Source organism: Ursus arctos, unplaced genomic scaffold (assembly GCF_023065955.2).
Source record: "Ursus arctos isolate Adak ecotype North America unplaced genomic scaffold, UrsArc2.0 scaffold_27, whole genome shotgun sequence".
NCBI lineage: Eukaryota > Metazoa > Chordata > Mammalia > Carnivora > Ursidae > Ursus > Ursus arctos.
Window position 1 is genome coordinate 36,509,917 of NW_026622952.1, and position 19,648 is coordinate 36,529,564.

Sequence of the window (19,648 nt, forward strand, 5' to 3'; positions counted from 1 at the left end):
AAATAACGAACAATACTACCATACAAAATTAACCAACCACTTGAACAATTGCACGATGAAGAGTTCTACAGCTGCCATTTGAACAAAAAATATTTAATGACAATGAAAAATACCGAAAACAAAAGTTAAAAAGGCAAGAGCAAATGTAACTCTGTATGATTTTGCACAATGTAACTAATCGCTCAGTACTTTTGTACTCTTCTGTAAAATTGGAAAAATCTATTTCATATGGTTGTTGTGATGATTCCACAAAAGATCTTAAGTGAAAGGACTACAGCCTCCCTAGAATTCTGAACTGAGATCCTCTCTGAAGAAATAATATTTAAGCTAAGATGAGAAGGGTAAGTAGGTACGAGTATTAACAATTGTAAAGGAAAGATGGGGATGGAGGTGGGAGAACCCATTCCAGGCAGGGGCACAGACTGACGAAAATCTGCTTGAAAGAATACTTAAGAAACTACCACAGATGTTGAGATCTGGTGAGGGCAAGGACAGGGATGGTAGGAGTAGAGTGAATGACAGTTGATAACCCTGTAGAAATAGAATGCATAGGACCTGATCACTGACCAGATGTTCAGGAGTTGAGAAATGAAAGATGTCAAGGATGATGTCTAGCTTTTGGCATGCACAACATGGTGGATTTACTGACATGCGGATCCTTGGAGGGAAGAGCAGGTGTGGACATGAGGGGAGGTGGAAATAAAGAGTCAGTTTTGAACTTGCTGAGTCTGAAATACGTATGAATTATTCAAGTGAAGGTACAATTAGTAGATAAAGACCTAGAGCTCGGAATACGGTTCTAAAAACCGGATATACAAATTTGGGAGGAAGCACAGGGTGTAAAGAAGAGCACCCCTGAAGAACACCACATCTAGGATAGGGCTTGGAGGACCTGGAGGAGCAATTAGGAGGGAAACCGGGGGACTGTGACATCACCGGACCTAAGGGAATAGAGTATTTCAAGAAAGTTACTCCTATACTTCGCAGGTCCGACACTTCTTCAAACCCTCAAGGACGCCAAATAATCCCTCATTCTCAAAATGCGATCACAAGGAGGCGGCGCGGGGAGCGCAGGTCCTAACGCGGCTGAGCTGGAATATTCTAGGCTGTGCGGGGCAGTTTCCCTCCAGCTCCACCAGGGAGAGACCGAGAGAAAGACGGCCCAGACCACCGAGTTCGCAACTGCCACCGTGGGCCCCGGCAGTGCCAGCTCCTTTCCAGGGCTTAGACCCACGGCGGCTACGAAAGCCCGAGGTAAAACGCAGGGGTCGAGGGTGAGCGGAGGTACTCACCAAGTCAGCTACGTGTCTATGACAAAGGCGCTGACGTCCGCGCAAGGGTTCAGCACGCTGGCCCGGAAGTGGCGTTTCCAGGGGCGGAGCCTGGGAAGGCTGACTACAACTCCCAACATGCCCCGCAGTAACGTCGTGGGGCGTATTTTAGCACAGCTCCTCGCGGACGGATAAGGCTTCCTCCTAGCATCCTTCTCTCAGTAAATTCTATTGGTTGAGTCCTTCGCATTCGACCCACACTCTTCAGTCTTTCTGTATATTCCGTGATGCGGCTCAGAACTCCCCACAGAGACTACCGTAGCGCCCTCTGAAACGAGTCCTCCCGTACCCGAGGCAACGCGTCACAATAAACACGTGCGGCCACAGTCGTTATCAGCAGTGCGCGGAGCGTGCGGAGGCGCTTCTCCGTGAGGCGTCGCGCGGGAAGCGCTTGCGCCAGGTGGTCCCCAGCACTTGTAGCTCCTGCCGCGGAGTTAACACGGACCCGACCTCAGACGACCTGGTCTCGGCTGTCGGACCGGGTGTCCTTCTGAGAGGTGACTTGGTCCTCGGGGCCTCAGGGTGTTGTCCTTTCGCTACCGTCCTCCCACGAGCCTGTTTTCTTAATGGGGAATCACGTTCCTGTCGCCTCACCAGTTTTCCGACCCTCCCCTCAGCGCTTTAAGCACGAGGGACCCTGCCGAGTTCACTCGTGTTAGATTGGAAGCGCCCTGGGGTCAGGACCCAGGCCCTTTGAAATGTCCTAGCTTCTGTCAGGGAGCTTCACCCAGAGGAGGGGTTTGCAAGGTGTGTGTGGGATGAATGAACGGTTCTGTCAATGGTGCTCAGCAAGACCTAAGTAGTGGAAAAATTCAGGGCGGAAACCCCTGTCCTTCCTCCCTCGGTGGCTCGCGTTGTCGCGTGCGGGAGCCGTGCAGACACTGCGGAGACCGCGGTGAGGAAGCGCCACACTCACCCGGTTCCTGCTGTGGGGAAGCCAGTGGAAAACAGCTGGTAATGAAAGGGCTCCCACACGCTGTACATGAACCGATAGCCCATTAGGTAAACCGTGGTGAGGGCTTAGGAAGAGAAGTACGTGATGTGCGGTCATTACAGGCAAATGGGCTGCACCATCCGGAGGGTCCGTGCTAACTGGGGGAACTACCGGGGTCAGCACAGTGAAGTACTCGCATGCAGTGCAACAGCATGTGCCATGGTCCTGTGGCTGGAGCGAGCCTGATGTGAGAACCGAAAGAAGCCACATGCAGCCCAGGTGCCAGCGAGTGGGGTTCGCATGGTGACAAGTGGGGGTGATAGCGGACCCTGGGAGCCATTTAAAGGATTTGAGCCCGGGTAACGACACAGGACGCCCGTGTGGTTGGGCAGTGGGATGGAACCTGGAAACACGCCGCACGTGAAGGTAGCACATCCCAGCTGACCGACATTTGCTTCTAAAACAGAGCAGAGGAGGAGTTGCAATGTGGGGAAATGGAAGCGTATCTTCTTAGGCTTCAGTTTAAACGGAATCTTCCCTTGCGCCTCTGATATTACCCGTTAGCAATGCTGATGCTCAGATGAGCCACAGTTGCAAATAGGCGAGTGTGTTGTGTCACCGAAATTCAAGGTACAATGTTCTTACCTTGGGAAGCATAAGCCCGTGTTTGTTTTATTCAGTAATGTATGCCCAGAGCCTAGATCTGGTCGGTACTTAAAAAATATTATGGGGGCGCCTGGGTGGCTCAGTCCCTTAAGTGACGCACTCTGGATCTCAGCTCAGGTCTTGATCCCAGGGTGGTGCTTTCAAGTGCCCCGTTGGGGCTCCACGCAGAGTGTGGAGCCTATGGAAAAAATATATATAGATGTATGTATATATATACAAAATGATTAAATGGAGGCAAGCAAATAATCCTTAGCTCTTTGGTCTTCCTTTCCAGAACAAGTCTAATTTAAAAAAATCTGAATAAATACTTGAATGTTTAATGTGATATTTCAAAAGAAAATTCACAATTGCAGTTTGCCCTTTAACAAATACTCTTAATTCATTGGGGATTCTTGTTTGTTTTGTTGTTCTTAACTTTTATCTTGCCTGGACAATTGTCCTTTCCCATCCATCCCCGTTGTGAACTAATTTTGCCAGTGACACATTTCTTGTATTCGTTTAAACTTGAGAAAACTCAAGAACTGTACGATAATAACACATAATAATTACACGTGTTGTGCATTCTGAAAAACTGTTGTAATTTCCAACATGAGCGACAATGCAGTATGTTTAAGTCATTTGATCTAAACTGAAAGTGCCCCCCACCTTATGTAAATATGATTTTTAAATCTACTTTGAACTTCTCAAAAGAAAGATGTTTTTTACACAGTATTTATACTATACTATACAGTAACAGTTTTATCATTTACAACAGATAAATGCAATGCGACAGATGCTGTCATACACATTTCCTCGTACTTTGTGGATACTTCACACACAGAATCCAGGGGAGGGTTTGTGGTGATAATTTTAAATGCTATTATTCCCCTTCAGCCCCACAAAGTAGATTCTTTCCCCACATAGTTTGGGACCATTGTTTTATAGTGAATGCTAATTCTCAGACTGAAAGTAATTTGGACTGAAATTTAATAATTGCCTTTTCCCTAAATTTTTTCCCTGTATTTTTCAGTGTAAATTAGGATTTTACTATAAAAAAAATAGCCATAAAGAACGCTTTGAAGTTGTCAATATAGAGGATACCACCACAAGAAGGAACCATGCCTGTAGAAGGAGGGAAAACTGATATGGAGAGGATTGGCCTCTTCAGTGAGATGGAATATGTTACTGTTGGTGATAAATATGTGTCAGCATTTAATCGTAAGTATATCTGGTTTTCTTTACAGCCTAATAGTGGATATTTTCCATATGAAATTTTGGATTTAATATTTAGGTTAAGTGGTATTTTTTAATGCTCTATATTTTAGGGCATTAAGTTTAAAGTTGAATAAACTTGTAAAATTTCAATAGAGTTAAGAGAGAACGTCATTTTACAAAAGCAGGAAGCTCCTTTCACTCGGATACCCTTCCTTTGTATATTTTTGTCATAGGTAATTTTACTTCTTTCCAAAGGTGCATGGTGATTTTCTATCAGAATATTTAGTTTTTAGCTTATGGTTTCTCAGATGGGACACTCTGTTATGCAAGCAGCATTTACACGTGCAACCCCAAAGGCCATACATGATTACTTTCCTGAAAAGTGAAATGCTAAGTGAATAGCTGAGGGATTTTTAGAAGAGTCATAAATAATAAAGAGCTAAAGTAAATAAACATTTTAAATGTCTCAGTTTAATTTTTGGCTATTCAATGACTCCTCTGTTCCAAAAAGAATACACTGACATGAAACATCTCCAAGATATATTGTTAAATAAAAAAAATCAAGGTGCAGAATTGTTTATTATATATTATGCTAAGCATCAAAGATGGAAAAGGGTATATATGAAAATATTCATTGGGACGTGTTTAAACATTCTCTGGAAGACAAAATATCATGATTTCCTGTGGGAGAGGACCTGGATGTACGAGTGTGGGAGGAAAATTTATTGTAAAAACATATTGAATTTGGAACTATGTGAATATATTACCTTTTCAAAAATTTAAGTTAGAAAATCAGTGATACAAATTCATATTTAAATAACTGGTTGATTTAAAGATTGTTTGTAGTTCAAAAAAATTTTCACATTGCTGAAGGACTTCCCAAATTGAGCTCTCCTAGATCTAAATTATAAAAGAAGCTCTAAATATTTATAAAAACAGCCTTTAAAAGAAATTCCTGGGCTACTAGGATTTTGTTGTATAAATATATCACATTTATTTATCTGTTCTCCTGTTCATGGAGTAGTTACTTGTTTTTGAATATTATGAATGAAACTGCTATGAAAATTCTTGTTCACGTCTTTTAGTGAGTATAGACAATTCATGTTGAGTATATATCCGGGGGGGAATTGCCTCAGTTTGAGTATGGAACACCCTTCCCTTCAACCTAAACACACCCACACGCAGGTACTTGCTGATAATCTCACACAGATGGGGAAGTGTTGGATTAAATGACTTTCAGGGTCTCTTCCAGCTCTAAAATTCAGAGTCTATAACCAGGACCTAATTATTAAAATGAGTTAATGGAAACATCTTAGGTCTTATTGCCAGTGTAGTCTGTAACACAGAGCTTTCAGTGAATGGTTTGAGACAGCATTTTAGAGCTCAAAACTCACTGGCCCCAATCACAGTATGAAACTTTTCTCAGTTATTTTTCATGTTCTTTAATTATTAGTGAGCTTAAAATTATGATATTCCTAATTTATTTTTAAAGGACCCTTTAATGAGGCTGCAAGCAAGAATAAACAGATGCTACCTGGGGGATCCAAAGAAATGTCAAACCTCCAGGCAGGTTATTTTGATCCCCATTTTGTAAGGATATTTGAAGGTGAAGGCTACGTAAGTCTGAATCAAGTGAGGAGACGGCATATGATGGAAGAAGCCAAAAAAAATCTAGGCAAAGCCTTCCTCCCTAGTAGTGGAGATAAAAAGCCGTAAGTGTTTGGGGGGAAAGGTCATAAATATATCTCCTGCACTTTTCTCTCCTCTAGCCCAAATTGAGTGTTTCCTGGAGGACTTAAGTATGATTCATTTTTTAAAATATGATTTTTAGGATGAACTTGTCTTAGGTGGAGACAGTTATATTGGGTGATATAAGTTGACAGGTAGTTTTGGTTAAGTAGATCCTCATCTCATTAAATTTTTGATTATGTCATTGCTTTCTATTAGTTATATAATAAAAGCCAACTAAATAATGCAAATACATTTGTTGGAAAACCTTGAAAAAACTGCCTTGGGTCATCTGTGCCCTTTACTCTTTTTCTGCTTTGTAAAAACTTTTAAAAAGTATACATAAAAATTATAAAATTAGGAGGAGCCTTTTTTGACAAAGAAGATAATTTATCAAGACATGTTATTTAAAAATCATTGTGAAGATGTATGGAGTTTAACAATATTTTAGTTTTGACAGTTGTCAGTGTAAAGTTTCATTTTTTTTCCTTACCTTTAAACCACTAAACAAAGAAAATCATATAGTCTGTTACATCATATTATATAGCTGAGCTTTATGATATGATGTTAAGGAACACTCTGTAATGTTGACTCTGTAGAATTTATGATAGATGAGGATTGGTTAATGGCCTATTTTGTACTTAATTGTGCTATTTTTTTTTTTGAGGTTAGTAAAACTGCAATCTTCTGAATTAATGGAAACTATTGTTTCTTCCTGGTGATTATGAAATTTTGTTTATGTGGAACATTTAAAATAAGCATAAAAAATTAAAAACATTATCTCATCTGAAAATTTGTGACTTTGGAAAATGGGAGAAATCGGATTAAAAACAAAAAACTGGTGGTTTTTTCTTACTAAAGTTAGGCAAGTCAATTCCATTGCGTATATTTTGTTCCCTTTTCAGTCATTTTTTATAAATTGTGATCAAATATGTATAACAGAAAATTTGCTGTATTAATTTGCCTCCTTTTCTTAAAACTGTATTGAAGATGTGGTTTAGGAAGCTACTATGGAACATTAGGTGGTCCCGTGCCATTCTTCAGTGCACAGTCAAAACCCAGAGAAAAATATGAGGCACCTGGAAAGAATTTGTACACAAACCCAGGAAAGAAAGGAACTGGATACGGGTAAGATATTTTTCATACTTGCGTATCATTTGTTTTGAACTTAAAAAAATAAAATTTAAAATTTCTGAATCCTAAAGTCACCACTACTTAATTTCTTTCCTTAGCTATGCAAATATTACCATAGGTAAACAGCTAACACACTCTGCTGATTTCTACGATGCACCCAAACTAAATTATAAGGTAAAATAATCTATTTTAACTTTCGTCAATCTTTCTTGTAGTTGACCTAGAGATTAATAATGGGTTGTTTTATTTTATCAGTATTTGTATTACTAGGGCGACGGTAGACTGATGTTTATGAATTGTGATAATTTTACCTTTTTGATATTAGACTTCCATATCTTGTTGTAGATCTTCTTAGCTCTTCCCAGGATGAGCTTTTATCTCCTGCTATAGTTTACCACATCTACCTTATATCTCTTTCAACTAGTTATGAGACTTCTGTTAACTTGGCCTGATCAGCTATGTCCAGTTTTGAGTAGAAGAGTCATGTCCTAACCCTTAGCCACATTCCCACTATACCCTGATAACTTGAGGCTAAGACAGTAGTGGTAGTACCTTTGGTCTAATCAAACCATTATGATCAACGAATGGAATACAGGAGTGATAGGGAGAAAGGAGAAGGTAGAGAATGGGTGAATACCTACAGAAAAGAGAGAGTGATAAGATGAGAGGAAAGTACTCTATTAAATGACAGAAATAAACGCTTAATGTACTGATATATGCCTCTACACTCATTTTATATAATATTTGACTTTGAATGAAACAAAGTCACTTATATAGTAGACAAAGCCTACGTGGGAATGAGTAGAGGAAACCTTATAAATTTAGGAGCAGTATCAACATAATTTAACAATTTCAATATAACTTAAAGGAAACTGGCATTAACGAAAAGTCAAGTTCGTTTGGACATTAAGCAATAGAACTTAAATGGCAAGCATTATTTTTTTTGTTTTAGGCATGCAGTCTTCAACACTTTTGCCGTGGTGACTTTAAGCAGCAGTCGGGCCATGAGATAGAAGGATAGTGGCCATTTTTGCAAAGGGGTGTGTCCAAACTCAGGAAGAGTTTTCTATTAAATTGAGCAGAAAACTTGGTCATTTAATAAGCATCTTTGTTTCTATGTATGAATTATTACAAAATTATGTATAAACCACTTTTCATCTGTAGGAATAGTAGTAATAACACATAATATATAAATACAAGGCAGTTTTATCAGTGACTCAATAATTATTCTTTTTTAAAAAAAGTATTTATGTATTTGAGAGAGAGAGAGCACGAGCGGGGGGGCGGGGGGAGGGATAAGAAGACTCCCTGCTGAGCAGGGACCCCAGGCCCCTGGGATCATGACCTGAGCCGAAGGCAGACACCTAACCAACTGAGCCCCCCAGGCACCCCAGTAATTAGTCTTTTATCCTAAACTTTATGTGCATAAGATACTTTTCTCTCCTAATAGTAAAGTTCTGTTATTTTCAGAACTTAATATTTATAATTCAGAAATTTTATATATTTTTTAGAATTTTAAAGAGATTACTCCGCTGCATTCTTCCTTGATTGTTTCTGACAAGAAATCTGCTGTCATGCTGAGTTTTGTTCTTCTCTATGTACTTACTGTCCTTTTTCCTCTGGCTACTTTTAAGATTTCCATGTTACTCATTCGAGCAAGTTGATTATGATGTGCCTTGGTGGTGTTTTCATCTTGCTTCTTGTTCTTGGGGTTTATTGAGCTTCTTGGATCTGTGGGTTTATAGTTTTCATCAAAGTTGGAATATTTTCAGCTATTATTTCTCCAGTTAATTTTTCTGTTCTTCTGTCTTTCCCCTCTCCTTCAGGAACTCGTATTACATATGCATTAGCTCTCTTGAAATTCTCCCACAGTTTATCAGTGCTCTGTTTGCTTTTTTTTTTTTTAATTCTCTTTTTTCCTTCTTTGTATTTCATTTTGAATTGTTTCTTTTTTCTGTGTCCATAAGGTCACTAATCTATTCTTCTTGCAAGGTGCAATATGCTGTTAATGCCATCCTGTGTATTTCTTTTTTTTTTTTTTTTAAGATTTTATTTATTTATTCAACAGAGATAGAGAGAGCCAGTGAGAGAGGGAACACAAGCATGGGGAATGGGAGAGGAAGAAGCAGGCTCACAGTGGAAAAGCCTGATGTGGGGCTCGATCCCACAACACCAGGATCACGCCCTGAGCCGAAGGCAGACGCTTAACCGCTGTGCCACCCAGGCGCCCCCATCCTGTGTATTTCTAATCTCACACATTGCGCTTTTGCTCTCCAGACATTCTACTTGAGTGTTTTTATATGTCTCTATGTAGCTTTATGAGCATATAGAATACAGTTTAATTATTGTTTCTATTTCCTTCTCTGCTAATTCTGACATCTATGTTAGTTCTTGGTTGATTTTGAATTACTGGTTTTTCTTGTTGGTAGAGGTCGTATTTTCCTACTTTGTATTATTAATGATTTTTGATTTGATGTCAGGCACTGTGACATTTACTTTGTTGAGTGCTGTATATTTTTTTTGAATTATAAAAATTCTTGGGCATTGTTCTGGGATGCAGTGAAATGATTTGGAAACAGTTTGATTTTTTTTCAGGTCTCACTTTTAAGATTTGTTAGGTGGAACAGGAGCAATGCTCAATCTAGGGCCAATTATCCCAGCTACTGAGGTCACCCCTTTCTGTGTGCTCTACCCAGTGCCCTGGCAGTCACGTTTTCCAGTATAGCTGATGGAACCTGAACTCTTGCCAGCCCTGTGGTAAGAGCCAGACACTGTAACTTCTAGTCTTTTTAGGGGTTCCTTTTTTTGGCTTTGAGTAGTTTACTCACATCTATGTGCTGATTCATACTCAACTGAATACTCTAGGGCACGGGTTGGTAGAAAAAGCACAATATTCTAGTAAAAGGTGACCATACTCTAGCAAAAGGTGATCTTTAAAGCATTGCTTTACGGTAACCTACATCAGCATCACCTGGGGTGACTGATTTTGGAGCCATCTAACAGACCAAGAGGATCAGAAATCCCTGAGAGAAGGGCTTGTAATTTGTGTTTCAAGTAAATTGTCAAGAGATTACTATGAAAACTAAAATTTGAGGCACACTGCCCCAAAGGATAAATGGAATAAATTATCATTACCACTGTGGTGTGGAAGAGGGGATATCTTTTGTATCATAGAAATAAAACATAAATGAATGTTTTAAAGAAGTGAATCTAGCAGTAAATATTTTAAAAATCTGCATTCTTGTGTTAAAATTTAAAAGAAAATTTAACTGTTACTTCTAATTTGAATAATTTATGTTACATGCTTTCAAACTCTGATTTACAGAAGGAGAATGAAGAACACCATCGTTTAATTAAAGGAGCACCTTTCAAGTTAAACCTTTACCCAAGGGAATATTTTGATACCAATCCTTATTCGTCTGAGAAACCTTTACCACCAATTAAAAAAACAGAGAAGAAAGAATTACTTTCACACCCCTTTAAGCCCTCTTCTCCGGGGAAAAAGGTAAGTTAAAAATTTTAGAATTAAAAATTATTACACATTATAAAGAACTGTTGCTTCTTTCTGTCAAATCATTTTATTAGCCATGTAAATAATAAACTTCTGTTTATTATTCCATTCTTATTCACAGTAAGAATTGTGAAATTTATTTTAACAAAATTATGAAAAGTCACAAAGCCTGGCTGGTGTAGGGAATAATGGAGCTCTTGAAATGAAATAATATTAATCACTTCAGGTGTATTTGAGTTTGCAATGGATTTTCTCAGTGCCTCTGCAGATCTTAGGCATAGTTATTCACAAAACCATGAAAAGCCAGACCATCTTTTAGTTTTTGAAATGGTGTTTAAAATGAACTCTCTCCTACTCTGCTGAGGTTTACAAGTGTGAGTAAAGTAAAAAATGCTTTTTATAGTTTATAAACCTTAGTTTATACATTGAGTCTTCTGTGCATTGCCTGTTCATTTTCCTTGCATATTTTCTGTTAGGATATTTGTCTTTTTCAGATTGATTTGTGAGATCTTTTCATATATTAATGATATTCTTTTGTCATTTGTGTTGAAAATAATTTTTTTAGTCTGTTGAATCTTTGACTTTAGTTATGGTATTTTGTGCTATTCAGAAATTTAATAATTTGATGTAGTCAAATTTGTCAATTTTTTGGGCTGAGTTTTATGTCATTCTCAGAATGACTTTCCTTACTACCAATATTATGAAAGTGTACATTCTTGATTTCTTCTATTAGTCTTACACTTTTGCATTTAAATCTTCATTTGAAATATATTTTGACATGAAGAGCAAGGTAAGGATTCAGGTTTTATCTTTCTCAAAATCCAGGGTTTTTTTTCCTCTAAGATTTTATTTATTTGAGAGAGAGAGAGAGAGAAAGAGAGCACGCACACACGTGAGCAAGCGAGAGCAGGGGGGTGGGGCAGAGGGAGAGGGACAAGCAGACTTTCTGCTGAACAGGGAGCCTGGCTTGATCCCTGGGATCATGACCTGAGCTGAAGGCAGATGGTTAACTGACTGAGCCACCCAAGTGCCCCTTAAAATCCAGTTTTTAAGGCAGGAGGAAACTTTGGCAGAGGATGTGCTGTGCATCTTGCTTGCAATCATGATTTCAAGGGTATATACAACTCTCGAAAGTCATAGAATTGTAAACTTTAAATGGGTGCAGTTTATTGTATGTGAATTAGATTTCAAGAAAATTGGTTTTTAAAAAAGCTAGTTGTTCCTAATATGACTGATAGAATAATTTTTAATACCACTGCTTTGAAATGGCATCCTTGTCAAATCAAAATTCCCATTTTTCCCCTTCAATTTCCATTTTATTTGATGTTTATTTCTACCTATACCAAGCTACTTTTAATTACTATTACATTTTAATTTGGGATGGTCTAGTTTCTTCTTGTTACTCTTTAAAAAAATTACATCGGCTATTCTCCAGTATTCTTTAGAACTTTGAAGTTATGTTCTAAAACTCTGGGGAAAACGAAGATGTTTGGTATTTTGCTAAAAAGTTAAATCTTCAGATTTTTGGATGTATTAGCATATTTATGATTTGAATCATCTGATTTAGAAATAAACTACTTATAAAAACCTTCAGTTCCCTTGTAGAATTCTATATTTTACTTCACGCAGGTTTATATATCTTATATTTTATTCCTATTTATTTTAAGGCTCTGGTCAACATTTTTTTTTTCCCCCTCATATATTCCCTTATGTAATTTATCTTTATAAAAACATTTGATAATTGGTCATTTCATTAAGTTTTCTTATGTTCTAATGGGTATTATCTTGATTCTCTTTTGATTTTTAGATATATGATTACATTATCTGCAAATAATTTTGCTCCCTCCTTTCCAGTATTTATAGCTCTTAAGTCATGTTCTTGTCCAGTTTCTCAGGTTAGCAACAGTGGCCATCCTTTGCCTTAATCTCGAATTTACTGAATTACTTGAATTTACTCCAGTGTTTCATGTTTATAGATGCCAAAAATAGAGATAAATCAGGAATGTATGTAGAATTATATTGAATGTTTTGGTGTAATCTACTTGGACAATATTTTTTTTCTCTCTTTGACTTGTTATAAGGTGAATAATAGTAATAGATTTCTTGGAATGAATCCCACTTGGCCATGTTGTATTAATCTTTAAGTGTACTAATTTATCTTATTTGTTAATATTTTAAATATTTTTGCATCAATAAGTTAAAGTGTAACTGGTCTGTATTTTTTTAGAAAAATATTTATTTATTTGAGAGAGAGACTGAGAGAGAGGTGGGAGAGAGAGCAGGAACAGGGGAGAGGGAGAAGCAGGCTTCCTGCCCAGGAGGGAGCTCAACCTGGGGCTCGATCCCAGGATCCTGGAATCATGACCTGAGCCGAAGGCAGGTGCTTAACCATCTGAGCCACCCAGGCGCCCCGAACTTTTTTTTTTTGTATGCATTGTTTTATTTTGGTATAAGTAGATGTTAGCATCTTAAAATATCAGGGAGACTTCCTTATTTTTCTGTGTTCTTTGGCAATTCAAATAGCACCACAAATAACCCATTCCTTGCAGACTTAAAAGAATTCTCATAGGAAATGTTCTGGTCTTAATTTCTTGTATGGTGCCTTTGGGATTTCTATATCTTTTGAGTCAAGTTTGATATTTATATTTTCTTTGAAAATAATTTCATTTATGTTTTCAAATTTACTAGAAAAGGTTTACAAAAATTTCTGGATATTTCATGTATATCCACTCCTTTCTCATTCTTAATTATATTGTATATTTATTTAATTTATTTTGTAAGGCATCATATGGTGGTTTGGTTTGTTTACCATATATATTTTTCTATTTTTAATTCACCCATTTTGATTTTAGCTTAATTAATGAATTTATGTTACTTTTCTTAAATTTCCTTCTTTTTTGTTACTCCTCAAAAGGATCTATGTGTCCTCAATCTAGAAAACTTGAAATATTACAATTATATATTTTAATTAAATTTTCATGTATATTTGGCTTAGATACTATAAGATAAAAAATGCCTACTTAAATGGGTTATGATTCTATAGAGTTTTCTTGGTAACTTTATATAATATAAAGATTAAAATTGTGGAAAATCAGTTTGGAAAGTCAAAACAATCATTTGTTTTGTGTACAGGTCAAAAAATAATTTTGATTGACTTTTCTTAATAGACTATAAAAAACTATAAAGTAGATCACGTTTTCCTCTCACCTTCTGTTTCTGTGCTATTCCTTATTTTTAAAATTTTTTATTTTTTGTATCTTTTTCATCATTGACTGATATTTAATAAACTCATGTTATGTCAGCCTCCCAGTTGGACAAATCTTACCTTTGGCCTCTTCTCTGAGCATCCTCTGGTTCTGAACCTTAACTCCTTTCTGCGTCAAAATATATTTGACCTAAGTCTTGCTCTCTCAGTAATAGGTTCACCCCTTAACTAGATGATAGCCTGATCTGGTAAACTCTTACTAAAATATTAATACTTGACAAGAGTTTGAATATTACCTTCTTATAAACATTCGCCTTTTCTTAGAGAACTTTTGGAAATTACAGTGGCAGCAGGGGGACTGCTGGTATTTGAACAGTATGGGCAGACTTAGTTTTATTGTGCTTTGCTTTTTGTGCCTCACAGATACTGTGTTTTTTACAAATTGCAGGTTTGTGGCAATCCTATTTTGAGCAAATCTATTGGCGCCATTTTTCCAACAGTATTTGCTCATTCTGTGTCTCAGTGTCACATTTTCATACTTCTTGAAATATTTCAAACTTCTTTATTATTATTACATTTGTTATGGTGATCTGTGATCAGTGTGATCTTTGATCAGTGTGATCTTTGCTGTTACTACTGTAATCGTTTGGGAGGTGACATGAACACCAGCCATGTAAGATGGCAAACTTAATTGATCAATGTTGTGTGTTCTGACTGCCCCACAGACTGGCCATTCCCCCTTGGGCCTCTCTCTTTCCTGAGAAACAACAGTATTGAGATTAGGCCAATTAATAACCCTACAGTAGCCTCTAAGTGTTCATGTGAAAGCAAGAGTTGCATGTTTCACATTATTATTATTATTATTATTATTATTATTATTATTATTAGAGAGGGAGAAAGAGACAGAGGTGGGGATAGGAGGGACAAGGGGAGAGTGATAGAAAATCTCAAGCAGATTCCCTGCTGAGTGCAGAGCCTTATGAGGGACTCAGTCTCACGAACTTGAGATCATAACCTGAGCCAAAATCAAGAGTTGGAAGCTTAACGGGCTGAGCCACCCAGGTGCCCCACATGTCTCACTTTTTTTTTTTAAAGATTTTTATTTATTTATTCAACAGAGATAGAGACAGCAGCGAGAGAGGGAACACAAGCAGGGGGAGTGGGAGAGGAAGAAGCAGGCTCCTAGCAGAAGAGCCTGATGTGGGGCTCGATCCCATAACGCTGGGATCACACCTGAGCCGAAGGCAGACGCTTAACCGCTGTGCCACCCAGGCGCCCCCCTAATGTCTCACTTTAAATCAAATGCTAGAAATGATTAAGCTCAGTGAGGAAGGCATTTCAAAAGCCGAGATTGGCTGAAAGCTAGGCATCTTGTGCCAAACAGTTACTCAAGTTGCAAATGCAAAGGAAAAGTTCTTGAAGGAAATTAAAAGCAGTACCCCAGTGAACACATAACTGATAAGAAAGCAAAACAGGCTTCTTGCTGATGGAGAAAGTTTTAGTGGATAGAAGATCAAGCCAGCCACAACATTTCCTTATGCCCAAGCAAGGCCCTAACTCTCTTCTATGAAGGCTGAGAGAGGTAAAGATATAGAAGTTGCAGCAAGTTACAGCTAAGAAGACCTAGCTAAGAAAATTCATGAAGGTGGCTACACTAAACAACAGATTTTTAATGTAGATGAAACAGATTTTTATTGGAAGAAGACACCACTTATGACTTTAATAGCTAGAAAGGAGAGATCGCTGCCTGGCTTCAAAGTTACAAGGGACAGGCCGGCTCTCTTGTTAGGGGCTAATGCAGCTGATGACTTTAAGCTGGAGCCAGTGCTTATTTACCATAACCAAAATTGTAGGGCCCTTAAGAATTGTGATAAATCTACTCTGTGTTCTATAAAGGGAAAAACAAAGCCTGGATGACAGCACATCTGTTTGACATATTTTACTGAATATTTTAAGTCCACTGTTGAGACCTACTGCTCAGGAAAAAAAAGATTCCTTCCAAAATATTACTGTTTATTGACAATGCATCTGGTCACCCAAGAGCTCTGATGGCGATGTATAATGAGATTAATGTTGTTTTCATGCCTGTTAACACATCTGTTCAGGAGCCCATGGATCATGGAATAATTTCAACTTTCAAGTCTTATTATTTAAGAAATACATATCATAAGGCTATAGCTGCCATAGATAGTGACTCCTCTGATGGATCTGGGCAAAGTCACTTGAAAACCTTCTGGAAAGGATTCACCATTCTAGATGTTATTAAGAATATCTGTGATTCATGGGAAGAGGTCAAAATATCAACATTAACACTTTGGAAGTTGATTCCAGCCCTTATGGATGAATTTGAGGGGTTCAGACTTCAGTGGAGGAAGTAACTACAGATGTGGTGGAAACAGCAAGAAAACTGGAATTAGAAGAGGAGCCTGAAGATGGGATTGAACTGCTATAATCTTATGGTAAAATTTTAATGGATGAGGAGGTAATTCTTAGGTCTGAGCAAAGAAAGTGGTTTCTTGAGATGGAATCTACTCCTGATGAAGATGCTGTGAAGATTGTTGAAATGCCAACAAAGGATTTAGAATATTATGTAAATGTAGTTGATAAAGCAGCAGCAAGGTTTGAGAGGATTGACTCCAATTTGAAAGAAGTTCTGTGGATAAGACATTGTCAAACAGCATTGCGTGCTACAGGGAAATCATTCATGAGAGGAAGAGTCAGTCAATATGACAAACTTCATTGTCTTATTTTAAGAAATTGCCACAGCCACCCTAACCTTCAGCAGTCACCACCTGGTCAGTAAGCAACCATTAACATCAAGGCAAGAACTTCCATCAGCAAAAAGAATATGATTCACTGAAGGCTCAAATGATGTTTAGTATTTTCTTTTTTTAGCAGTAAAGCATTTTTAAATTAAGGTATATACATTGTTTTTTTAGACACAATGCTATTACACAGTTAATAGACTACAGCATAGTGTAAATATAACTTTTATATTTACTGGGTAACCAAAAAAATCATTTAGCTTGTTTTTTTGTGATATTCACTTTATTGCAATTGTCTTGAACTGAACCCACAATATCTCTGAGATATTTCTATATAGACAACTTTCTTTAAATGTAAAACCAACTCTATAGACAATACACAAATATGTATGAACTTCTTCAAAATCTAATTTTGTTAGAAGCGTTTTACAAAACTACATTAAATTGTCTCACTTTTATTTGTAGGCCGGTGGAATGAAGGCAGGAACATTTGACCCTTACCCTTCACATTCTGCTGACCCTTATGTGGTTAAATTGGCAAACCAGATTTCCAGCAAAGGCGCTAAGATTTTCCACCCACCAGGTGGACCAAAAAGCAGACCAATTGAAAGTATAATGACTATGAATGTCAAAAGGTACTTATATGTTACCTTAGTCTGTAAACTAAGAAAAATTGTTTTTGAGTTTTTGATCCCTTCAAAATAATCTCTCTTATTTATACATACTTTAAACAGTGACAAATCTGGGTGTCTGAAAATCTCAGTTCCTTTTATGTAGACTATCTCCCTTGTAGAAGTTCTTTCCCATCTTCTGGAAGTTCTAATTGAAAAAGCTTAATTTATCTGTACAAATGATTCTGTTCATAATATTTAAAGCAAATCTATAGTATCTTATTATGAGTTGTTTGAGACTGTTTAGGTATTTATAGTTCAGTTAGCAGTACAGGTTAACATTTGTTTCTGAAAGGGTGTTTTTGATCTTTGTTAAATTATTATCTTTATGTGGGCTCCAGGCTCTCAGTAATTATGAGGAATTCTAATGACACTTAAGATTTCTCTCCTTACATTTGAAATAATCCTTTATGAAATCTTCTAGGAAATATTTTGGTCAGTTAAAAAAGCTATTAACATAATTTTATAATCCTTTGAGGGAAAGCATATTATTAAAGTATCTTAAAAGTTCAATTTTACCCAAGGTTTGAGCACTCTCAACTGAGAAGTTCTCGGGAGTTCAGAATGTAAATTAGAAAAGGACAATCCATCATTCCTTTTTTGTGTGTGTCCAAGATCATGAATAAGTAGAAGAATTGATTTGATTACCTTCCTATCTATTCATTGAAAAAGTTTTAATACCAATTAAGCTAATTTACATATTTCTAACTTCAATGTAATCATACACTAGATTAGGTGGACACCAAATTCACGTTCTTTTCTTTTATTAAAACATCTCAGTACCTCTGTATCACTTGTGAACAGTGATTATAATACCAATCTTACTATCCTATCCCAAAATAAGGCTGCTTATCATTATTTATATAATTTAACTGTTGTCTAAAGGCATAATATTCTAAGGGGGCTAGTTGGTGGAAATGGGAATATATGGAGTCTTTTTTTCATATCCTTTGATCTCCATCCTTTGGCAAGCCCCTTATCTATCAGTACTCTGCCCAACTCTATCTAGGTAATATAGAACAGAGAGTAAAAATTAGAATTTTCTTCACCACACTCATCCTCAAATAGATGGGATTTTTTGGGGGGGTGGGGGAGAGGGAGCAGTTTCAGGTTTTCTGAGTGTTCTTTTCTATCCAGAGAACACACCTGAGAAAGTTCTATGATATATATGTTTGTAGCAGAGAAAAGAATAACTGATTGCTCTTTTGGATAATCAGAAGTTTATCTTCTGTTTAGTAATTTTGAATTTATTGATACTTTTTATATTATCACAAATATTATCCAAAAGCAAGTTTTAGCTTCTTTTACCCCAATTTTTTAAATTAATTAAAATATTTTATTTTTAAATTTATTTTAGAGAGCGTGCAAGTAGGGGGGAAGGGAGAGAGAGAATCCCAAGCAGACTGCACCAAGTGCAGAGCCTGATGCGGGGCTCCATCCCACAACCCCGAGATCATATGACCAACCAAAATCAAGTCAGATGCTCAACTGACTGAGCCACCCAAGGACCCCTTACCCTAATATTAAAACTAATAAATCTCTGGGTGGTATTTATAATTGGTCCCCCAAACCAATTTTTCCTTCTTAAATTAAATTTTAAGTGATGCTTTTTAATCTGGTGAGAGAATTTAGTTTTGGATGATTAAATTTTTATTGCAAAACTTTTTATACAAGAATGGACAGATATATTACCTGCATCTAAAAAATTAAATGTACATTTATTTTCCAATTTTAGGGCACTAAATATGAAGAACTACAAGACTGCTTCAGTACAGTCCTATTAGCACCTGGAAGACAAATAGCTTTCTAGGTTGTGACTACCAGTAATTCATTATTGAGTGCTAATTATTTGCCAAAAAACATAAGATGTGAAACATATCTCAAGCATTTAAAAGATACTTAAGCCTGAAACTCTAATATTCTTCCTTGTTTTAGTACTATTACGTAAGGAATAAATAGTATTTGTTAATAATATATGATTGTTGGTCTTTGTTTAGATCTGTGTTCTGGGGAGAATATAATGTTTAGACATTTCATAAAATCCTGAACTGTTGTCTATCATTTGAAAGCTTACTCATGTTGAAGAATTGTAAGCTTAGAGAGCCAGGGTGAAGGCTGGGGCTGGAGGGGTAGAAAGAGCACATTAAGTTCTTACCTTGTGTTTCTTCTTGGAGGTATTTGAAAATTGGATGATAGACTATCCAAGTCTCATAGCCCATTAAAGCATTCTTAACGTCAAAGAGAAATATGGATCTACTCATATTGCATAGATTCATGTATGCACATTATAGAGTGAGGCAAATGTCTCCATTTATGTGGTCTCATGCCTTCTATTTATGGCCTGTGTAAAGCTTCGTATTAGCCAATGGCAGCCCCCGGATGAGTTGGAGGAAGGGAGAATGACGAAAGCCCTTTTAGTTGAGTATCTTACAAAAACACAAAGTTACAAGATGGATGAGGTTTGTCTTTGGTGTCCCCTCATGTGCATTTGCAGCTGTCCAAAGCTGTC

At 37.1% G+C, this 19,648-nt stretch overlaps 1 protein-coding gene across 3 annotated transcripts; it reads left to right on the top strand.

The window, feature by feature from the left end:
* Positions 1-1,455: 1,455 nt before the first annotated feature.
* On the top strand, positions 1,456-19,111 carry CFAP96 (cilia and flagella associated protein 96). 3 transcript variants are annotated; one of them, XM_048226388.2, is made up of 8 exons: positions 1,456-1,828; positions 3,941-4,128; positions 5,618-5,837; positions 6,844-6,981; positions 7,086-7,161; positions 10,313-10,492; positions 16,934-17,103; positions 18,875-19,111. In XM_048226388.2, the coding sequence occupies exons 2-8, from the start codon at positions 4,029-4,031 to the stop codon at positions 18,921-18,923; spliced, it is 933 nt and encodes a 310-aa protein (XP_048082345.1). In that variant the 5' UTR covers positions 1,456-1,828; positions 3,941-4,028; the 3' UTR covers positions 18,924-19,111. The 3 variants fall into 3 exon arrangements, with proteins under 3 accessions (XP_048082345.1, XP_057159548.1, XP_057159547.1); XM_057303565.1 differs by having other exon boundaries at positions 1,456-3,764; positions 16,934-19,111; XM_057303564.1 differs by having other exon boundaries at positions 16,934-19,111.
* The last annotated feature ends 537 nt before the right edge of the window (positions 19,112-19,648 follow it).